General features: G+C 53.1%; 1 protein-coding gene across 4 annotated transcripts in view; it reads left to right on the top strand.

The window, feature by feature from the left end:
• Positions 1-9,735: 9,735 nt before the first annotated feature.
• MASP1 (MBL associated serine protease 1) overlaps positions 9,736-19,305 on the top strand; it is a 60,262-nt gene continuing 50,692 nt past the window's right edge. Inside the window, exons 1-2 of one of the 4 annotated variants that reach the window (XM_075938223.1) lie at positions 9,736-10,735; positions 14,217-14,442. In XM_075938223.1, the coding sequence (XP_075794338.1) occupies positions 10,563-10,735; positions 14,217-14,442 (399 nt within the window). In that variant the 5' untranslated portion in view covers positions 9,736-10,562. The remainder of the gene's footprint in view (positions 10,736-14,216; positions 14,443-19,305) is intronic. The other 3 variants (XM_075938226.1, XM_075938224.1, XR_012906329.1) reach the window with 3 other exon arrangements.

Raw genomic sequence — 19,305 nt, 5'->3', positions numbered from 1 at the left:
ACATTTCGATCACTATTCTAAAGTGCCCCTGAGAGCCGCCGGGAGATGGGGCTGCAGGAAAGCGTCTGTTTTTAAAAATAAAAGTGGGTTTAAAGTGTGAAATGGGGGGGCTGCTCGGCTGGGTTCCAGGCACCGGAAAGGGAGGGTCAGAGCAGCCTGCAGGGGCAAATCAGGAAGAGCGCTGCCGGCTGGGTGCACGGGCACACTCCAGATTTGAAGCTGGGAGTTGCTTAGCACTTCCAGGCTGTGGCCCATACATTTCCAAACAGGGGAGCTCCGCTATTGCAAACCGGGGACCAGGAAGCCCTGTGAGAGAGGAAAGGCAGAGCTGAGGATTTTCCTGCCTTGTCCAGCAGGGAAACTGAGGCATGGAGCAAACTAGGGCCAGATTTTTCATCTGCAGGGGCATTCTGGAAAATCCCTCCAGCTGCCCTCAGTCTTGCTGGCTTGTCCAGGGCCGCACACACACGCTGCACCCCAATCTCTACAACACTAGCCGCCCTGACCCATGCTCCCCTTCCAGGACTGCCGGACCAGCTGCATCCTGGGCATCAGTGCTGAGAATGCCGAGGCAGAGACCGACGACAGCTGGCCCCGGAGTGAGACACGAACAGCAGGAACCTCTGCCCTGGGGCCCACCGCTCAGGGCAGAGAGGTGGCCCCCTGCCCCCTGGCTGCTGTGCACTATTCAGCACTGTTGGGTGCGGGGCACCGTCCCAGCTAGTGGCGTGAGACCACTTGCAGAGAGAGAAAGACTGAGTCTGCTCCACAGCCATAGCTGGGCGCCAGCTGGCTTGTAGCTCCAGCCACAGACGCGCCTGCATTCAGCTCCAGAGGGCGCCGGTTCAGTTCCGCCTGTCGGTGCTACAGCTGCGCTTAGAGGACACCGCCCTGTGACAACGGGCCTCTTTCCATTGGAGCATCCGCACAAGCCTGGTCTTCCCATTCGCCCAGGGCTGCAGTTCTGCACCCCCAAGAGCTTGGGAGCAGCCTGCCTGTGCGTGGTGGGAATGTGAGCGGGTCTCTGTGAAGCCCCTTTCTCTGCCAGAGGAAAGGCAGAGCAAAAAACCATGGAGCTGACTAGCAGCGGCATGATCTGCCGCAGGGAAATCCAGTCTTCTGCCGAGCCAGTGGCTTTGCTGTGGGCCCCTGACACGTGTGTAATAGCATCACTCACCCCATGCTCCTCCACCCTGGCCATGTCTCTGCCGAGGAAACTGGTGTGATGCGGGTTGTCAGAAAGCATTAAGGTGCTTCTCTCTACAGCAATGGTGGAGGTGGGGCCAGGCTGGGAGGGACTTTCCAGGCAGACAAGGCAACGTGCCACCAAGTGCCAGGCAGGGATGAGAAAGGAGTTCAGGGGGAAGCGTTGAGCCTGTCCCCTGTGTTGCACTGGAGGGAGGGAGCATGTGAGTATTGCCCAATGGTTAGCGCACTACCCTATGACTTATGATCTGGGCTCAGTTTCCTGCCTTGCTGAAGATTTCCTGTGTGATCTTGGGCAAGTCCCACAGCCTCTCTGTGCCACTCTGTACAGCCGGGTTGATCGTACATTGAAGCCTGTGAGATGCTCTGCCGCCAGGGTGATGGGCACCATAGAAAGCCAGGGGAGTTAGCCTGGGGACTGATCAAATTCACCTAGTAGGTAGCTGCCCCTGTAGTTCATCAGGCTAATCCCTGGCTTAATACTGGCGCAAAGGAACAGGTCCTTCGCTGTCAGTGGCTGGCCATCTCTGGCCCCCCAGCTCTGAAAGCAGCGGCACAGCAGGAAGGGCGACGTGGGTCTGGTATTGCCACCCTCACTGCTGCACCCCTGCTGCCCGGGCGCTGCTTGCAGAGCTGGGCATCTGGCCAACTTTCCAACGCCAGCTGCCCAGCTCCGAAGGCAGCACAGGAGTCAGGGTGGCCACCCCGTGACCCGCCTAAAATAACCTTGTGATCCCCCTTTTGGGCCCGGATCCCCAGTTTGAGAACCGCTGCTCTCCCCCAGGAAATCTGTAGAGTGTAAGGGGAAAAGCCCACAAAAGGCCAGACTTCACCGGAGTGTACAGTCGGGGCATGTTTTGCATGCCCGTGAATTTGGTCAGGCCCTTCTCATAGAATCATAGAACACTAGGACTGGAAGGGACCTCGAGAGTCATCGAGTCCAGTCCTCTGCCCTCATGGCAGAACCAACTAATGTCTAGACCATCCCTGATAGACATTTATCTAACCTGCTCTTCAATATCTCCACAGATGGAGATTCCACAACCTCCCTGGGCAATTTATTCCAGTGTTTAACCACCCTGACAGACAGGAAGTTTTTCCTCATGTCCAACCTAAACCTCCCTTGCTGCAGTTATAACCCATTGCTTCTTGTTCTATCCTCAGAGGCCAAGATGAACAAGTTTTCTCCCTCCTCCTTATGACACCCTTTTAGATGCCTGAAAACGGCTCTCATGTCCCCTCTCAGTCTTCTCTTTTCTAAACTAAACAAACCCAATTCTTTCAGCCTTCCTGCATAGGTCATGTTCTCTAGACCTTTCATCATTCGTGTTACTCTTCTCTGGACCCTCTCCAATTTCTCCACATCTTTCTTGAAATGCGGTGCCCAGAACTGGACACAGTACTCCAGCTGAGGCCTAACCAGCGCAGAGTAGAGCGGAAGAATGACTTCTCGTGTCTTGCTCACAACACACCTGTTAATGCAGCCCAGAATCATATTTGCTTTTTTTGCAACAGCATCACACGGCTGACGCATATTCAGCTTGTGGTCCACTACAACCCCTAGATCCCTTCCTGCCGTACTCCTTCCTAGACAGTCGCGTTACATGTGCATTACATCCGTCATTGGAAAGTGAGAGCGAACAGGTGGGAGAGGAAACACCTTTTATGAGACCTCAGGCCAGAAGAGCTCGAAAGCGTCTCTTTCCCCTGCAGAACTCGACGGTCCAGCCAAGGAGATTTCCTCTCCCACCCGGTCGCTCGTGTCCTGGGACCAAGCCGGCCACCGTAGCGCTGCAGACAGCCCTAGAACGTGCGAGAGCTCCGGCAGTACATTTCAGGCACCTCTGCGACTGAGAGACGCCTCCGTTGTTACGCTCACTGGGGTGAATGCGACCAGGGAGAGCGAGCCTCAGGATTCAAGGCAGCAGCGGGGGTCAGGAAGAAATGTCACTGAGAGTCCGGCATTGCGCAATGGCAGCCCCTTGGGGCGGAGGGGTGACGCTGCATCTGTCCACAGTTCTCCTTTTAGTGGTCATCCTTTTCCCTGCCCCGTTAGTAGCGCCAAGGGCACGAACCCAGGGCGGGGCTAGACTCCCCACACGCCCAGCAGGCCAAGAGCTGGCCTGGCTGTAGACCCAAGAGCTGTGCACATGAAAAGGGAGGCAGATTTCAGGTAGACGAGGCGGAAGGATTGCTCCAGCTGCTGATGCTAAGCCCCGGGCAGGCTCAATGAATTCTGCTGCAGTAACGCCCTGGAGTTTTTATCATGTCTGCTACCCCCCCCCCCCCCCGCCCCGTTCCCTATCTGAATTCCTCCAGCAGGTCGAAGCTGTCCCTGCGTGCACAGCTGGGGCACTGGGTTGTACCAATGGGTGTCTTCTGGGCAAGGCACCATGTGTGTTCACAGCCCACCTGGGATGCTGGCCCGGCTGTGTTTACAGAAGTGTCACAGCGCCTCCTGCTGGCTAGCACAAGCCTCGGGTTACAATTCTCTGAGCTAGGAGGGTTTGCAGGCCCCGGAGAGAGCCCTGCGTGTTCACAGCTAACGGTGTGTGGGGGCCGCTTTTTACAAAGCGTTTTGCTCTTGACTCGATAAAGCCCATCTGAGCCAGAAGTCCTCCACGTTGTCCTGTCAGCCAGCGCCTGTGGATGGCGGTAAGAGCCATCCTGTCAGCCCCAAGGACTCCCAACGGCTTTACAAATCACCGAGGGTACCTCTAGACTGAGAGCTTCCGAAAAAACGGCTTCCAAAAGAGAGCGTCTGCACTTCAAAAGCGCATTGAAAAAGCCATCTGCTTTTTCGAAAGATAGCGTCCACACTGACTGGACACTCTCTCGCATGTAAGCTGTGATTGCTATGGACGGAGTGGGCACCTGTGCCTCTTCTTTCGAAAAAACTCCCTCCTCTGCGTCCAGACATGCCTTTTTCTGAAAGAGCTCTTTCGGAAAAGGTGTTCTTCCTCGTTGAATGATGTTTACCCCTGTCAGGAAAACCCCTGCATTCTTTCGATTTTCTTTCACAAGAACGCGATTGCAGTGTGGGCGTCAGTGAAGTTTTTCCGGAAAAAAGGCCGTTTTTCTGGAAAAACCCTGCCGTCTAGACTCACCCCTATGTAGAAACATTAGGCCTACCTCCGGAATGCAGCCATCTCTGGGGTAAAACGTGGCAGCTGTGACCAACTGCCCCACAATTCCACAGTACAGTGTGTCCTCTCTGTAAGTCCAAGATACGGTCCAAAAAATGGGGACTTCTAGCGATACCACGTAAAGCGGGGGAATGTCTTTCCGCAGATGACTTCCCTGGGTGCAAACTGGGCGTTTGTGAGATTTTTGCGTGATTTACGAGCAGGGAACGGGAGGACTTGTAACGCATCCGTTCCTACAGGCGTCCACGACGTTGGTGCGGAACGGACGTGTGCCGGGATGACTGATAGCGGGGACACCCTGTACCTAACAATGTGACCCTCCATTTTACACCGCCCCAGTGAGAGACAAGTCCCACAGCCCAGCATCCCTTCCCCCATCTTGGGAAATTGGGCCACCAACCCCCCTTTCTTCCTACATGTCTCCCAGCCACCCCCCAACCAATGCCTCTGCTCCACCGGCGAAATCCGACCAGCGGCCCCGTCATGGCGGGTGACACTGGTGAGTCCTGGGATGATTTTCACAATCCGACTAGCACGTACATTAAATGGGGGGGGGGGGGGGCCTGGAGCAGCTGTTAGCCGGGGTGAGTCAGGGAGAGACACCCACTTTCCTAGGTGTCTTTTCCTAGCCTTTTAAGACTACACTTGAAAGAGAATCCTCTGAACTGTCATTCATGCTTAATTCGACACTTTACACCTAAGTATGAATAAAGACGCTAATTATCTTACCCATTACAAAGACAGCTTCCCCAATTATCACCTCTAATACCATTAGCTCCCAGACATTTACCTCCCCCCCCCCCATCCCCTTTCTGTTCTGAAATTCGATTTGTCCTTTTCATACGTGTTCATTTTTTAAATTGTATCCTTTGGTATGTATGGTTGTGACAATTTTCTTCCACTATTTGATCTGAGGAAGTGGGTCTGGCCCATGAAAGCTCATCACCTAATAAACCATCTTGTTAGTCTTTAAAGTGCTACATAGTCCTGTATTTTGTTTCAGCAAGACCAGACTAACACGGCTACATTTCTATCACTATTCCACTTTCCTAGGGTCCAGGCAGGGTGCAGACAGCCTGGCTTTGTAAAGAGAGATCCAAGTGCCATCTAGTGGGCAAAAGACACAAGTGTTGTGCCACAAAAGATTCAGGCCTCCTGGCATGACCTCGTGCCTGACGTTTTTAGAAGCCGTGAACCCGCAGCTCTGGCAAAACCCAGTTACGAGGAGGAAGAAGCCGGAAACAGAAGGGAGGGAAGCAAACGCAGGAAACTCTTTTCCGAATAGTTTGGGGAAAGGAGCTGGCTAGACAGCCCTAGGATCTCAGAGACATGGGCCCCCATGGGAGTTGGGTGGCTCTGCCTAGGGTTGCCAGGTGTCCGGTTTTGAACTGGCCAGTCCGGTATTTGAGTTTTCTGTCCGGGAAACAAATGGAGAAAATACTGGAGATAGAAATGTCGGGTATTTTCTCATTAAGTACGTTTTATTCTTATCAGGAGTATCAGTGGATAGCTGTGTAGTGCCTGGCTGGTAGACACGCTCACCCTGCATCAGTCACGTTGCGCGAGCGTGTCTACCAGCCAGGCAGTACGCAATTACGCAGCAGAGAGAAGAGGGGTGGGACCGGGGCGGGATGGAATCCCCGGGTCCAGACTCGCCCGTGCATCCCGCCGGGACTGTGCACTGGATGGACAGCACCCCGGATCTGCGTGTGCCCAGGACAGCCCTGCTTCCCACTGGCCAGTTCCCTCCTCCCCCCGCAGCCAACTCTGCTACCCCCGAACCCCTCCCGGCCAGTCCCGCTTCCCGCCGGCCGGTTCCACCCCCGCCCCCCCAGCCAACCCTGCTACCCCTAAATCCCTCCTGGCCAGCCCCGCTCCTTGCCGGCCAGTTCTCTCCCCCCCTCTAACCAGCCTTGCTCCCCCCAATCCCCTTCCAACCAGCCCTGCTTCCCACTGGCCGGTTCCCCCCGGCCAGCCCCACCCCCCCAACCCACTTCTGGCCAGTCCCACTCCCCACTAGCCAGCTACCCCCAAACCTCTCCCAGTGAGCCTATTAGCCAGGGGATAGAAAAGGTGTCCCTGGTCTCTTTGTCAGAGGCTGGAGAGGGACGGCAGGAGACAAATCGCTTGATCATTGTCTTCGGTCCACCCTCTCTGGGGCACCTGGTGCTGGCCACTGTCGGCAGACAGGATACTGGGCTAGATGGACCTTTGGTCTGACCCAGTACGGCCGTTCTTATGTACCTTAGTTGAACATAAGAACATAAGAACGACCGTACTGGGTCAGACCAAAGATCCATCTAACCCACTAGACTGTCTGCTGAAAGTGGCCAGCGCCAAGTGCCCCAGAGGGGGTGGACTGAAAACAAAGTTCAAGCGATTTGTCTCGTGCCATCCTTCTCCAGTCTCTGACAAACAGAGGCCAGGGACACCATTCCTACCCCCTGGCTAATAGCCTTTTATGGACCTAACCTCCATGAAATTATCTAGCTTCTCTTTAAACTCTGTTCTAGTTCTAGCCTTCACAGTCTCCTCTGGCAAGGAGTTCCACAGGTTGCAAGCATAATAACATGACTAGAGGAAAAGAGCCACCAATTAATCTAGATACTCAGGGGAATCCCCTGTGCTCAGGACTTAGTTACAAAAGAGAGGAAACCCCCCACTTTTAACAGCACAGACATCATTTCCACATTCCCAAACCAGGAAAACAATAAAGACTGGTGGGTTAACTAACTTTACTCTATTTATGTATTGTGAAAAGTCTTTTCTTGGAGAGAGAGAAAGCCTCCCATCTCCCTGTTACCTGGAAGAAAACCGTTCTGACTCAAAGGAAGGATTAAAAATTCCTTTGTCCCAGTTTGAAATCCCTACCTGCATTGTTATTGGCTGACCAGATACCTGGCTAGAGCCAGGAGATATAGTTAACCCCTTAGTTCCCAGGTGCTGGCCAGCCCTCATGGTTATGACAAGCGGGTATTGCCAATCAACTTTAATGATATCTGGCTAAAAACATCAGCTGGTACATTGTCTTGGAAAAGCAGGTTTCCTTCTTCCCCAGACTTGTCTGGGAAACACCGTTCAGGCAGGATTTCAGCTTCTGTTCATAACTCATAACTATGAACATACATTTCATAATGATATTCACGAGCAGTGTGTTGGAAGTGAGTAGCGAAAAGTTATTAACTTGTTCCCGTGGCATAAGGACTAGGGGTCACCAAATGGAATGAATAGTTTGCAGGTTTAAAACAAACCAAAGGAAGTTTTTCTTCATGCAGTGTCAACCTGTGGAACTCCTTGCCAGAGGAGGTTGTGAAGACCAAGACTTTGACAGAGTTCAAAAAAGAACTAGATACATTCATGGAGGGTTGGTCCATCAATGGCTGTTAGCATCTGATACATCACCGGGCATACTTTGTAGTTGTACAAAGATTATCACAGTCGCGTGAATAAAAGCGTGGTTTGGTCACAGTCCCATCTCCCCACCCCCCGGCCCTCTCTGATATATTGGGACCAACATGGCCACAACCACCCTGCCTCCAACAACAATTTTGGCAGAGATATTAAACCTGCGTCAGGATTTATGCTAATCTGTAACGCAAGGACGGGGAGACCAAACACCGTAGGCAAATTATCCACCATCTGCTTACTGTGAGGTTTCTTGCAGCTGGGGATGTTTCACAACCAGTTTTGGGAAAGATGTGGAGAAATTGGAGGAAGTCCGGAGGAAGGGGGGAAAAAAAGAGTAAAGGTCTAGAAAAAATGATTTAAGGGCACCGACTGAAAAAGACATGGGTTTGTTTAGTCTGCCAGAGAAACTACGGAGTGGGGACATGGATTCAGACTTCTCGTGCATAACAGGTGGTTATTAAGAGGCGGGTGAGACGTTATTTGCCTTCTGCACTGACGCTAGGACAAGGAGCAACGGGCTTCAATTGCAGCAAGGGAGGTTGAGGCTGGACATCAGGGAAAACTTCCTACCTGTCAGGGTGGTTAAGTTGCCTGGGGGGTGGGATCGCCTGGCAGGGTTGATCTAGATCAGGGGTGGGCAGCGCCATCCTTAGGGGAGTGTGGGGCTCAGGCCAACCCCCCCCCCCTCCGCCTCAGGCCCCATCCTGTCTCTTCCTGCCCCTGCTCTGCCCCCTTCCACCTCCATTCTGCCCCTTCCCCCAAGCCCCCTCCTCCAATGACACAACCTGAGGGATACCGGGGGGCTGGCATGGGCTGCAGGGGTCACCTCCCCCCAACACTTGCCACCCGCTCTACCCAGCGCTGAATGGCAGTAGCTCTGAGTGGTGGGACTCTGTCAGGGGCAAGAGGGCTGAGGCTGGAAGCAGAACCCAGGCTGTGGGGACCCCCCCAAAAACCTGGGGGTGCTGCACCCCTTGTCCCCATGCTTCTGTGCACAGCCTCCCTCCTTGGTGGGGCAAGCTGCTGTTTGTGGCTCTGCAGAAGCGGGTGTGTGTGCCTGTGGGCCAGATGAAATTTAGCAATAGGCCCTAGGAAATACCAGAAATATTGAGTCATATTGTCCTGGTCTTGCTAGAGGGCCTAGATGTATTTCAGCAGCTTCGTCGGTCTTCGTGGCCTAGATCACTCTTTAACAACGAGAGCCTTTTGCCGAAGCGTTGCTTGGCCGTTTGAGTTAAGTGATAACAGAAGCCCCCATGATGCATCACCTCGTGATGGGGGCGTGGCCTGGGCACAAGAGGCAGGACTGGGGGCGGAGCTAGGGGCTTGCCTCCCCCAGCCCTACCTTGGCCCCCCCCGCCCGTGGCTGTAGGATCCTGTGTGGCGGACCCCGGGGGACTTGTGTCCTGATGACCCATTAGAACTTCCAAAATAAACCAGCGATTGGGAGGGAAATAGCAGCCGCGGAGCCTCTCTCAGACCCCCCCCCCCCCCCACTGACATTTTGTGACTTTTACAATAACCTTTTCCTCTTTTTTAATGAAAAACTTTATTTCTTCCCCTGCGGCGGAGGAGACGTTCCACACGAACAACAGAGGGCAGCAACGATGCTGACAGCATCCTCCCCCCCCAACACACACACACTGACAGGAAACATGGCCAAACGCAGAGCAAAAATACTCCCCTGTCTTCATTTGCAACCATCCTCCAGGTGGCCGGGAGCTGGAGAAGACACCGGCCCTTCAGGCAAACGTAGGGGCCTTAAACCAACCGGGGCCCCTTTAACTGCAGCGCCACCGCCCTGCATCAGAGCGCTGGAAAAGTCCTGGGAGGTTTGAGAAACATGCTGTTTAGCATAAGTGTTGCCAACACATCCCTGCTTGGGCGTGTATTTAACATGCAGCGTATGTCCCCAGGCCTGCCTCGGGGTGTCGGCAGGATTTACACGAGCTGGATTAAGCGGATGCTGCTATTCAGACTGGACTCTGAAACTGTCAAAGGGCATCCCGTCTGGCAGAGGAGCGGGTGCTGTTTTGGCTTCCTGGCTGACAGTCCCCTTGTTTGCAGCCTGCCTCGACTTTGTTCCCCGTATCTGTGAGAAGCAAAGCGTTCCTTTTGTTCAGAGCAAGGGGGAAATGCAGCCGTGTGGGGTGAGAAAGCATCCCGGGTTTTATTGGTTCCTTTTGCCAGCCTGGTCAAAGACTTACAGCCTTCCGCTGAAAGGGGTTCTAAATCCAGAACTGAATCCAGCCTGAATGTTACCTTTAACCCCAGAGCAACGCCTCCAGAGCTTCGTGGAGGTTGGATCTGCGCCTGGGCCTGACTGTCATGATCGGGATGGTTCTCCGAAACCAGAGTGCCACCCCAAACTGCAAGCTGCTTTGGCACTGCAAGAGAGGCTGAAATCCGGTCTCAGACCCCCAGATCTGGATTCCAGCACCGGGGCCCAAGTCTCTTTTCGGTTATTTCTGTTGGGCAAGTTTTGTGTTTCATACATTCCCAGCTCGCACGGGGCTGGTGTCTCTGCAGTGTGCCCTGTGGAGAAGCAATTTTAGCCATCTGGCACGGCTGCCTGGAAAAAAAAAAACGGCCAACACAAACACATACGCACAACCTGGCAGATTTCGAAAGACACCAACCTAGCTGCGCCCGGTGGCTTTTGTTGAATTCCGGGAGACAGCCCTGCGGAGTCAGAGGAGGGACTGGGAGGCCAGCCGGGCTGAGCAGAGGATAGATTCAGGCCAGTCAGGTTTGTGTGTGTAGAACTGTAGCAAGCAAAGGAAGGCGTGATCTGCATGGAGAATGCCAGACACACACACACACACACACACACACACACACACACACACACGCACATACACATCTCTGTGGAACAAAGATAAGGCAGACCGCAGGCGCGTTTGGGACAAGCAAGCCTACACCAAAAACACCCTCGATCTGAGCAGATCAGAAAACACCAGCAGCAGCAAAATGAGGTAAGTGCCCATCTGGGAAACTGACAAGCAAAGAGATTCCCACGCTATTTGGACAGAGCCAAGGAAGGGGGGGTTGCCGCTGGAAAATACTTTGCCGATTGCTTTTTTTTGATTGCTTCGTCTGCAAGGGCAGCAGCAAGTAAAACATGACCCGCATCTCCACTTCATGCCAGTGCTGGGAACGCATGCTGGAGTCCCCGGGAATTCTAGCTGATGGGGGGATGCAGGCTGGTTTTTTGGGGGGTGCAAAGAAAGCGTGGGATATTATTGCTGCGGAGTGCTTTATTTACACAGCGTTTGCTGAGTGTCTGAAAAGTGTGAGTTTCAGCAAAGGCGTGACATACTGTACATGTTTCTGTTTCTCGGCTCACACCAAAGTCATTTCTCTCCCTTTCCTGAGAATAAGACTTTCCTGGCATGGCCTAGAAGTTTGATCTTCTTTTTCCTCCTCCGTTACCGAGAAAGCAAAGACATAACAGGCCAAATCTTTAGCGGGTGCAAATTCGCATTGCTCCATCAAAGTCAGTGGGGCTGCCTGGTTTGCGCCAGCTGTGAATCTGGCCTCACAGATTTATTCTTACCAGAAGAGAAACAGATTTTTCCCTTTGCACATTTTTGTGGTTTTTGAAGAAGCCATCAGAAAGTTGCATGTTAAAACTCACTGGCACTGAGAGAAAAATTGATCCCGATTTCTCAGTGCGCCTTAACTTTCTCCGCTTCTCAGCAAATGCTGAGGAAAGTGACCATCCCCAGATATCTACCACTCTGCTTTGAAGAGGTTTAACCATCAGGTTAAAAATAATCCATAGAGATCGTTTTAATTTCTTCACGGTCGTAGCCAACTCAAGTGTCGATCTTGCAAACACTTATACACACTTAGTGCATAAATAGTTCCGTTGGCTTGTGAGGGACAAGACCTGAGTACCTTGTTTTTACAACTGAAACAATATTTTAATTGATCTGATTTTTTTACCTGCTGCCTTTATGGATGCTTTTTATTCATGTGGCTAATGGAATTAAACTGCTTTGTCTCTGGTCAGTGTCAAGAACGGTAGAGGCAGAATGACTAAGGCCAAGCAGATCTGTTTTCACTGGTTTTGTTTTAAAAAATACTCACACGAATGTAAGATGTTTGTGCCAGAAAAGAAGCACATGACTGAGCATCAGGTTGGCGGGATTATTAGCAGCAATGTCTTGGGACCTGGGACAGACATAGAATCCAAACGCTCTTGTGATTTTGGACAAGTCACCTAGGCTACGTCTATGCTACAAAGAAAAGTCAGAAAAAGATACGCAAGTTGCGTTTCTGTTTCTGCTTTTCTTTCGAGAGAGGCCAAATTTCGGAAAAACCTCCTCTTTCGACACAACGAGGCTCGCAGCGATGGCAAAAAAAATGTGTCCGCTTTTCCGAAAGTTTTTTTGGAAAAGCGGACGCATTCCTTGGATGTAGCATTGCTTTTCCAGTATCCCAGAGGAAAACTGCAGACTAGACATAGCCCCTAGAGCCAGCACCAGAGAAAAAACCTGAGAAATGGATTCTAATTTCCACTGATTTCAGAGTAATTTAGGTGCCAACTGACCTTTGAGGACCTGGACCTTAACCTCTCTAGGGTGTGTCTAGACAACAGGGGTTTTCCAAAAAAAAGTGGCCTTTTTTAAAAAAAACTTCCCCTGCGTCCAGACTGCGGCCGCGTTCTTTTGAAAGGAAATCAAAAGAACGCGGCAGTTTTTTCGACCGCCGAAAACCTCGTTTTACGAGGAAGAACGCCTTTTTTTGAAAATGCTCTTTCGAAAAAAGGCGCTATGTCATGCAAACTGTGCTTTTTTGAAAGAGAGCATCCAGACTGCCTAGGTGCTACTCTCTTTTGAAAAAGTGGCTTGCATTTTTGAAAGTACTGGTTGCAGTCGAGAGGCTCTTTTTCGAAAGAGGCCTTTTCAAAAGTAGCTTTCGAAAAAGCCTCTTTCGAAAGAGGCTTGCAGTCTAGACGTAGCCAGAGTGTACAGGGTTCCACCTCTGTAAAATGAGGATAATGCCTATGGAAGGAAGGAAGGAAGGAAGGAAGGAAGGAAGGAAGGAAGGAAGGAAGGAAGGAATAGACAAGAATGTAACTTTAAGAAAGAAAGAAAGAAAGAAAGAAAGAATTTAACTTTACTCTCCCCTTATATAACATGAAGAGCATGTTCATTGCAGTACAGTAATGGAGATTTATAAGCTCAGAGAGTCAGCTTTGATCTACACCGGGACTTTCCCCTGGCCTAGCTGTGCCTCTCAAAGGTAGGAGAAATCCACAGCCCTGCAACATGAAGCCACTGCCACCCTAGTCCCCAGTGGGTCAGCAGAAGAATTCTTTTACGGCCCTAGAGACTGCCTGCGTATGAGGTACATTACCTACCCTGAGGAGAGACACCCCCCAGTGTCGACGGTATCCACGCTGCAGCGGTCTGAGGGGAGTCCAACCCCCGGCTGGCCCAGGTTTCGTCAGACGAGGGCAAACAATCCGCCGCTTCGCGATGGGAGCCACGATTCTTTCATTAAGTCCGTTTGCAGGCTCCGTTATTTCATTACGCTGCCGGACGTTTATTCTTCCATTAAATTCAATTTCCTGAGCTCAGCGGCCTCAGTGCGCAGCCGACTGTTCCTCACCGCGAGTTGGGGCCCTGGGTTTGGGAGGAGGCCGTGTGCCCAGATTGCAACGTGGCTGACTAGTCCCTATGGAGACTGCTCCGGCGCGCTGTGTCTTTCTCAGAGACTTGAGTCCTGGTGTGGGTCAGCACTGACCACACCCTCCAGCATGGGGAGAAGGGGACGTCAGGCTCCGTGAGTGTCCGCCGGCTGGGTGAGATGAGGTCCCACCGGAGTCACTGCTAAAGGGGGGAGCCATTCCTGGCTTCAGAGAGGAGCCAGCAGGTACCGTGTGATCCTCGCCTCTCAGCTCCGGCTCTTACGTTCTACCTAGTTACCCCAATCTTAAGCTCAAGGGGTGATTCCACTGTTGCGGTGCCCCCAGCTGGCTGCTCGTTGGGCCGTGCACCACCCGGGGCCATGTGCGGAAGGACGTGCGCTACAAAATGGCGCCCTTCAACGGTGCGAGTGAGGTGGCTCTATTCAGGGTGGCCATTTTGGAGAGCAGGGCTGCCGAGGAGGCAGATGCGTTTCAGAGGCAAGCGGAGTCGTTCCCTGGGCTGGGTCGGGCCCACGGGCTGGCAGTTGGCATGCCACGGCAGACTAAAGTGGGTGCCACAGGGAGGGGAGACCGAGGTGTCACTAAGGCCCCCGCACTGGCAGGGGATCGCTACGTGAGACGTGCCCAGGTGATCAAACCACATCCACAAAAACCGTTCTCGCTGCCCATCCTGCAGCCATAGAGAGCTGGTCTAGAATAGATCCCCCCCCACACACACCTCCCAGAACATGGGACAACCCAGATCGATGGCGTCCAGCATGAGGAAACATTAACTTGATCTTCATGGTGTTTTGCAGGTACCTTCTGGCCTGGTCCCTTTGTGCCTTCCTGCTTGCCAATGCGGGTGCCGTGGAGCTGACGGACATGTTTGGGGAGATCCAGTCCCCGAACTTCCCCGAATCCTACCCCAGTGACTCTGAAGTGACCTGGAATATTTCTGTGCCGGACGGATTTAGGATCAAACTCTACTTCATGCATTTTGACCTGGAATCGTCCTACCTCTGTGAATACGACTACGTGAAGGTAAGATGCACCAAGCGCTCCGTGCCGTGGTTGGACTGGGTCAAAGCAAGGACCAGACGGGCATGCAGGGTGCCCGGGTAGGAGGGAGTGTGGCGATGGCGTAGGAAGGGATCTTTTCATGTTCACAGGGCACAAGAGTGGCCTTTCCAAGTGGGAAACTAACGGAGTTGGCGCATATCAGCCAATGGCAAAAGTAGATCGGGGATGCTCTTAATTAGACAAACGAACAAAGTTTAATAAGGACAAATGCAAAGTGCTCCACTGAGGACGGAACAATCCGTTTCACACACACAGAATGGGAAGCGACTGTCTAGGAAGGAGCCCTGCAGAAAGGGATGTAGGGGTCAGAGTGGACCACACGCCGAATAGGAGTCAACAGTGTGACGCTGTTGCAAAAAAAGCCAACAGGATTCTGGGCTGCATGACCAGGAGTGTTGTGAGCACAACACGAGAAGTCGTTCTTCCGCTCTGCTCTACGCTGGTTAGGCCTCAGTTGGAGGATTGTGTCCAGTTCTGGGCACCGCATTTCAGGAAAGATGTGGAGAAATGGGAGAAGGTCCAAAGAAGAGCAACAAGAATGATGAAAGGTCTAGAAACCATGAGCTAGGAGGGAAGACTGAAGGAATTGGGCTTGTTTCGTTTGGAAAAGAGAAGACTGAGTGGGGATGCTATAGCAGCTTTCAAGCACCTATAGGGCGTTACAAAGAGGAGGGAGAAAAATTGTTTTCCTTGGTCTGAGGATAGAACAAGAAGCAAGGGGCTTAAACTGCAGCAAGGGAGGTTGAGGTTGGACATTAGGAAAAACTTCCTACCTGTCCGGGTGGTGAAACACTGGAATAAATTGCCTGGGGAGGTTGTGGAATCTCCATCTCTGGAGATATTGAAGAGCAGGTTGGACAGACGCCTGTCGGGGATGGTCTAGTGCTTGGTCCTGACGGGAGGGCAGGGGGCTGGACTTGATGCCCTTGCGAGGGCCCTTCCAGTTCCAGTGTTCTGTGACTCTGTGATTCGATGTGGTGGGGAGGGACAGGCAGGATGTTCACATACTGGCTGTAGACCCCACGTGTGAACTTGAGCCCAAAGGCCAGTGCACTGTGCTGCTCACTCAGGAGACCCTGTGGTGGTAAATGTGTCAGGCTCGTGCAGGTGGCAAAGGCAGCCCGGGCATCCGCCAAGGCCCAGCACTGGAGACGCATGCCTGGAAAATACCCTACATTTGGAAAGGTTTTTGGAGAGAGCCGATAAAGAAAAGTTATTTATTAATTCCCTAAATAGAAGAACTAGAGGACACCAAATGAAATTAATGGGGAGCAGGTTTAAAACTAATACAAGAAAGTTCTTCTTCACACAGCGTGTAGTCAACCTGTGGAACTCCTTGCCAGAGGAGGCTGTGAAGGCTAGGACTATAATTGAGTTTAAAGAGAAGCTAGATAAATTCATGGAGGTTAGGTCCATAAAAGGCTATTAGCCAGGGGATAAAATGGTGTCCTTGGCCTCTGTTTGTCAGAGGCTGGAGAGGGATGGCAGGAGACAAATCGCTTGATCATTGTCTTCGGTCCACCCTCTCTGGGGCACCTGGTGCTGGCCACTGTCGGTAGACAAGCTACTGGGCTAGATGGACCTTTGGTCTGACCCAGTACAGCCATGCTTATGTTCTTATGTTGACTTGAGCTGTTAAGCTTGACTCTGGTCCCAGACTTGCCCAAAGGCCATCGGGCCCAAACGTTTGTCTGGCCCAAGGGTGGTGGGTGAAGACAGGGCTCAGGTAGGCCAGCCCCCAGCCCCGCCCCTTTTGCCAAGGCCCCGCCTCCACAGAAACCAAGCTGCCTCCCTGCTCCTCCCCCCACACTCCAAGGAGGGACAGCACGCCACATCCCCCCTCACCCAAGCACGCTCCCAGCTTCCCCAGGCCAGAGAATGGGCTGGGTGGTGTGACGGCGCGTTGGGGGTCCCCCGTCTCCTGCACCCCGAAATGGCACAAACAGACTGCACCAGCCGGTGAAACAGAGGAAGTTTATTGCCTCTCCAGGATACAGCACAGCACAGATGGAATCTGGTCACAGAGCTGGGCTAGGATGCCTCAGGCCCCCTTGAGATGGGGGAGACTGGGCCCCTAAACTCCAGCCCCTTTCCCTAGGCTGTCTCCTCCATGCTCCCAGACAGCCACTAACTAACCCTCTTCCAGCCCTGCCCCCCAGCCAGGGCAGATCCCCCTTCCTTTGTTCCTCTCCATGGGGGGTGTCTGGCCATACCGGTTGAGAGGTCCCTTTGCATAGTGACTCATCCTGTTTTGCTGGGTCGTGGTACCCACGGCAGCCAGGGGGGGTTACCCCAGAGCCAGCAGCATAGAAACCAGCCAGGTACCCCCACTACGTCACAGGTGGGCACTGGGCGTCAGCAACACTGAGCCCCCAGTGCAACTACAACAGGCATTCGGGGGGCGGAGTCTGGGCGGGGCCAGGCTGGCGGGTTGAGAAGGCAACACCTCCCCCTGCCTAGCACATCTGCCCCACCCCGTCTGGCCCATTACAGGAGCAGAGATTGGCTGGTAGCGTTTGGATCCAGACTTCCAGGCTGTCTTTTACAGTCACCCAATTGTCGGTAGGAGATCTCTGTGGGAGCTCTAACAAGCCCTGAGCCAGGAGAGATTTTGGGCTGACACCTCCTCTGAAAGAGCCTCTCCAGCCACCTGGCGTGTCCCCAGCCCGTCCGGGGCACGCCGATCAACACTGCCAAAGCGCGCCAGACACGGCAATATGGCACTAGTCAGCTCTGTGCTCACCCTGGACTTACGTCACCATCGCTGTCGGGTGTCAGCAGAGATGAGGCCAAACCCAACCTCCAGTTCCAACCCCCACGGATGGATCGTTGGGCGGGAGGACGGCGGATCGGGAGCTGAGTTTCACGCCTTCGCCCCCGTCTCAGCTGATTTACATTTCTGCTTTGGGAACACATCACAGAAACGTTTGCATTCTATTTTTCCGACTTTAGTGGTTGCCTCTTTCGGGCTGGCACCGTTTTCCTTCCTAACAGCATGCGCTGCTGTTTGATTAGTCCTTTCTGCTTTTCCTGGATCTCACCCAAGAGCGAAGATCACACACACACATAGACACACACACACATACACACCTACACACACATACTCACACACACAAACACATACCTACACACGTACACACACATATGCACACATACTCACACACACACACACCTACACACACATATTCACACACACAAACACACACGTACACACACATATGCCCACATACACACAAATGCACACATACACACAAACACACACCTAAACACACATACACACACACACACATACACAGACAGGCTAGGTCTAGACTACACCCGTTTATTGGAAAAAGCTACGCAAATTGCGCTCCGATTGCTTTTCCAGAAGACACTTTTCCACCATTTGGCCCTGTCTAGATGGTGCCAAAGGACGGGAAAGCCTCTTCTTTCGGCGGAGCCTTTATTCCTCGTCGAACGAGCTATACAGGGCTCCCTGACAGAGCACGTTCGCTGTTCTGCAAAAAGAAAAGCAGAAGAGCAAGCGCATTCCCTGAACGCGGCCGAGTTTTCCTGGGCTATCTCCGGTATCCTGGAAATCCCCATAGTCTAGACGTTCCCCTCCCCCCCCCCCCGCAAGTAATTGTACAAAAAGCCAATGCGCTTGACGAGAGAATTTGTTGAACCTCCCCCTCCCCCCGTTCCAAGCTTTTCCCTTTACTCCCTCCCCCAACCTTCCCTTCATAACAAGCCTTTTTCTTGGGCCCCGGGGCCGCAGAAGACTCCTTGCTCCTGGGCTTCCACAAGAAGCTGGCCTGTTTCCCAGGGATTTCGCGCCCAGCTGTATAAATGCACCCCAGGCTGAAATCTAGCCGCCGAGCCTCAGCCAGAGAATGACATGCTTGCTCTGAAACGCTCAGATGCGTCCACCGGGCTGTTTCGACGGGGGCCTGAAAACGATCCGGGCATGCGCGGATGACACTGTGACAGCGTCCCGAGCCAGGGGACCTGGCGAGAAAGAAGTCAGGAGAGTGTCCGAGCGGCTGTGTGACTCTGCGGACATTTCCGTCCTCTCCGGCTCCTGCCAACATTGGTGGATTCTGCTCTACAGGCCGGTTGGACACTCTCCCTTGGTGGTGCTGGATTGTGCCCTGCCCGATGCGCTCTGGAGCGTCACTGCGCACACACACCCTGCGCACACACACTGTGCCCCGCACTTTCACACAGGAGAACACCCTGGCTCAGGACAGGAAGAGGAAAGTCACGTGGCTCGTTTCCCAGAAGTCAGCACGGCTGCGGCCAAGGGCCGTGTTAGCCAATACGCCGACCTGGGTGAAGGCCCCTTGACCGCCAGCGGCTGAATTCAGGGCAAAGGATGAATCACCTCCGAGCCAATCGGAGACCAGTTCCAAATCTCTGCTTTCTGATTGGCTCGTCAGACAGGACAGATGACTTTTCCTTGCGGGTTCTCCCAGGAGGGGGCTTAGAACAAAGCGCTTCACGGTCGTTCATAGTGGATATTTTCACAGCCCGCCCATGAGGCTGGGCGGTGCCATTGCCCCCATTGCACAGATGGGAAACTGAGGCACGGAGCTATGTCGGTCACAGGTGTTCTCTAACCTGGGGGGGCCAATTTGAACCACGCAGGAGGTGAGATTGCAGAGTACTTAGCATTATTCAGCAATACATATGTTCACAGCGTTGACTCCAGTGGTAGCTGTGAGTGCCCCGGGCTTCTATAAACAGGGCCCCAACATGGGCGCAGAAAGTAGGAGTGCGGAGGGAGGGGCTCTAGCACCCCGAGATTTTGCAGTCAGCTTCCCCGCACCTGGAGGCTGGCCCCGT

This window comes from Pelodiscus sinensis, chromosome 10 (assembly GCF_049634645.1).
Source record: "Pelodiscus sinensis isolate JC-2024 chromosome 10, ASM4963464v1, whole genome shotgun sequence".
Lineage (NCBI taxonomy): Eukaryota > Metazoa > Chordata > Testudines > Trionychidae > Pelodiscus > Pelodiscus sinensis.
The sequence above is the reverse complement of the archived record's forward strand: the minus strand, read 5'-3'. Positions and strand labels throughout refer to the sequence as shown.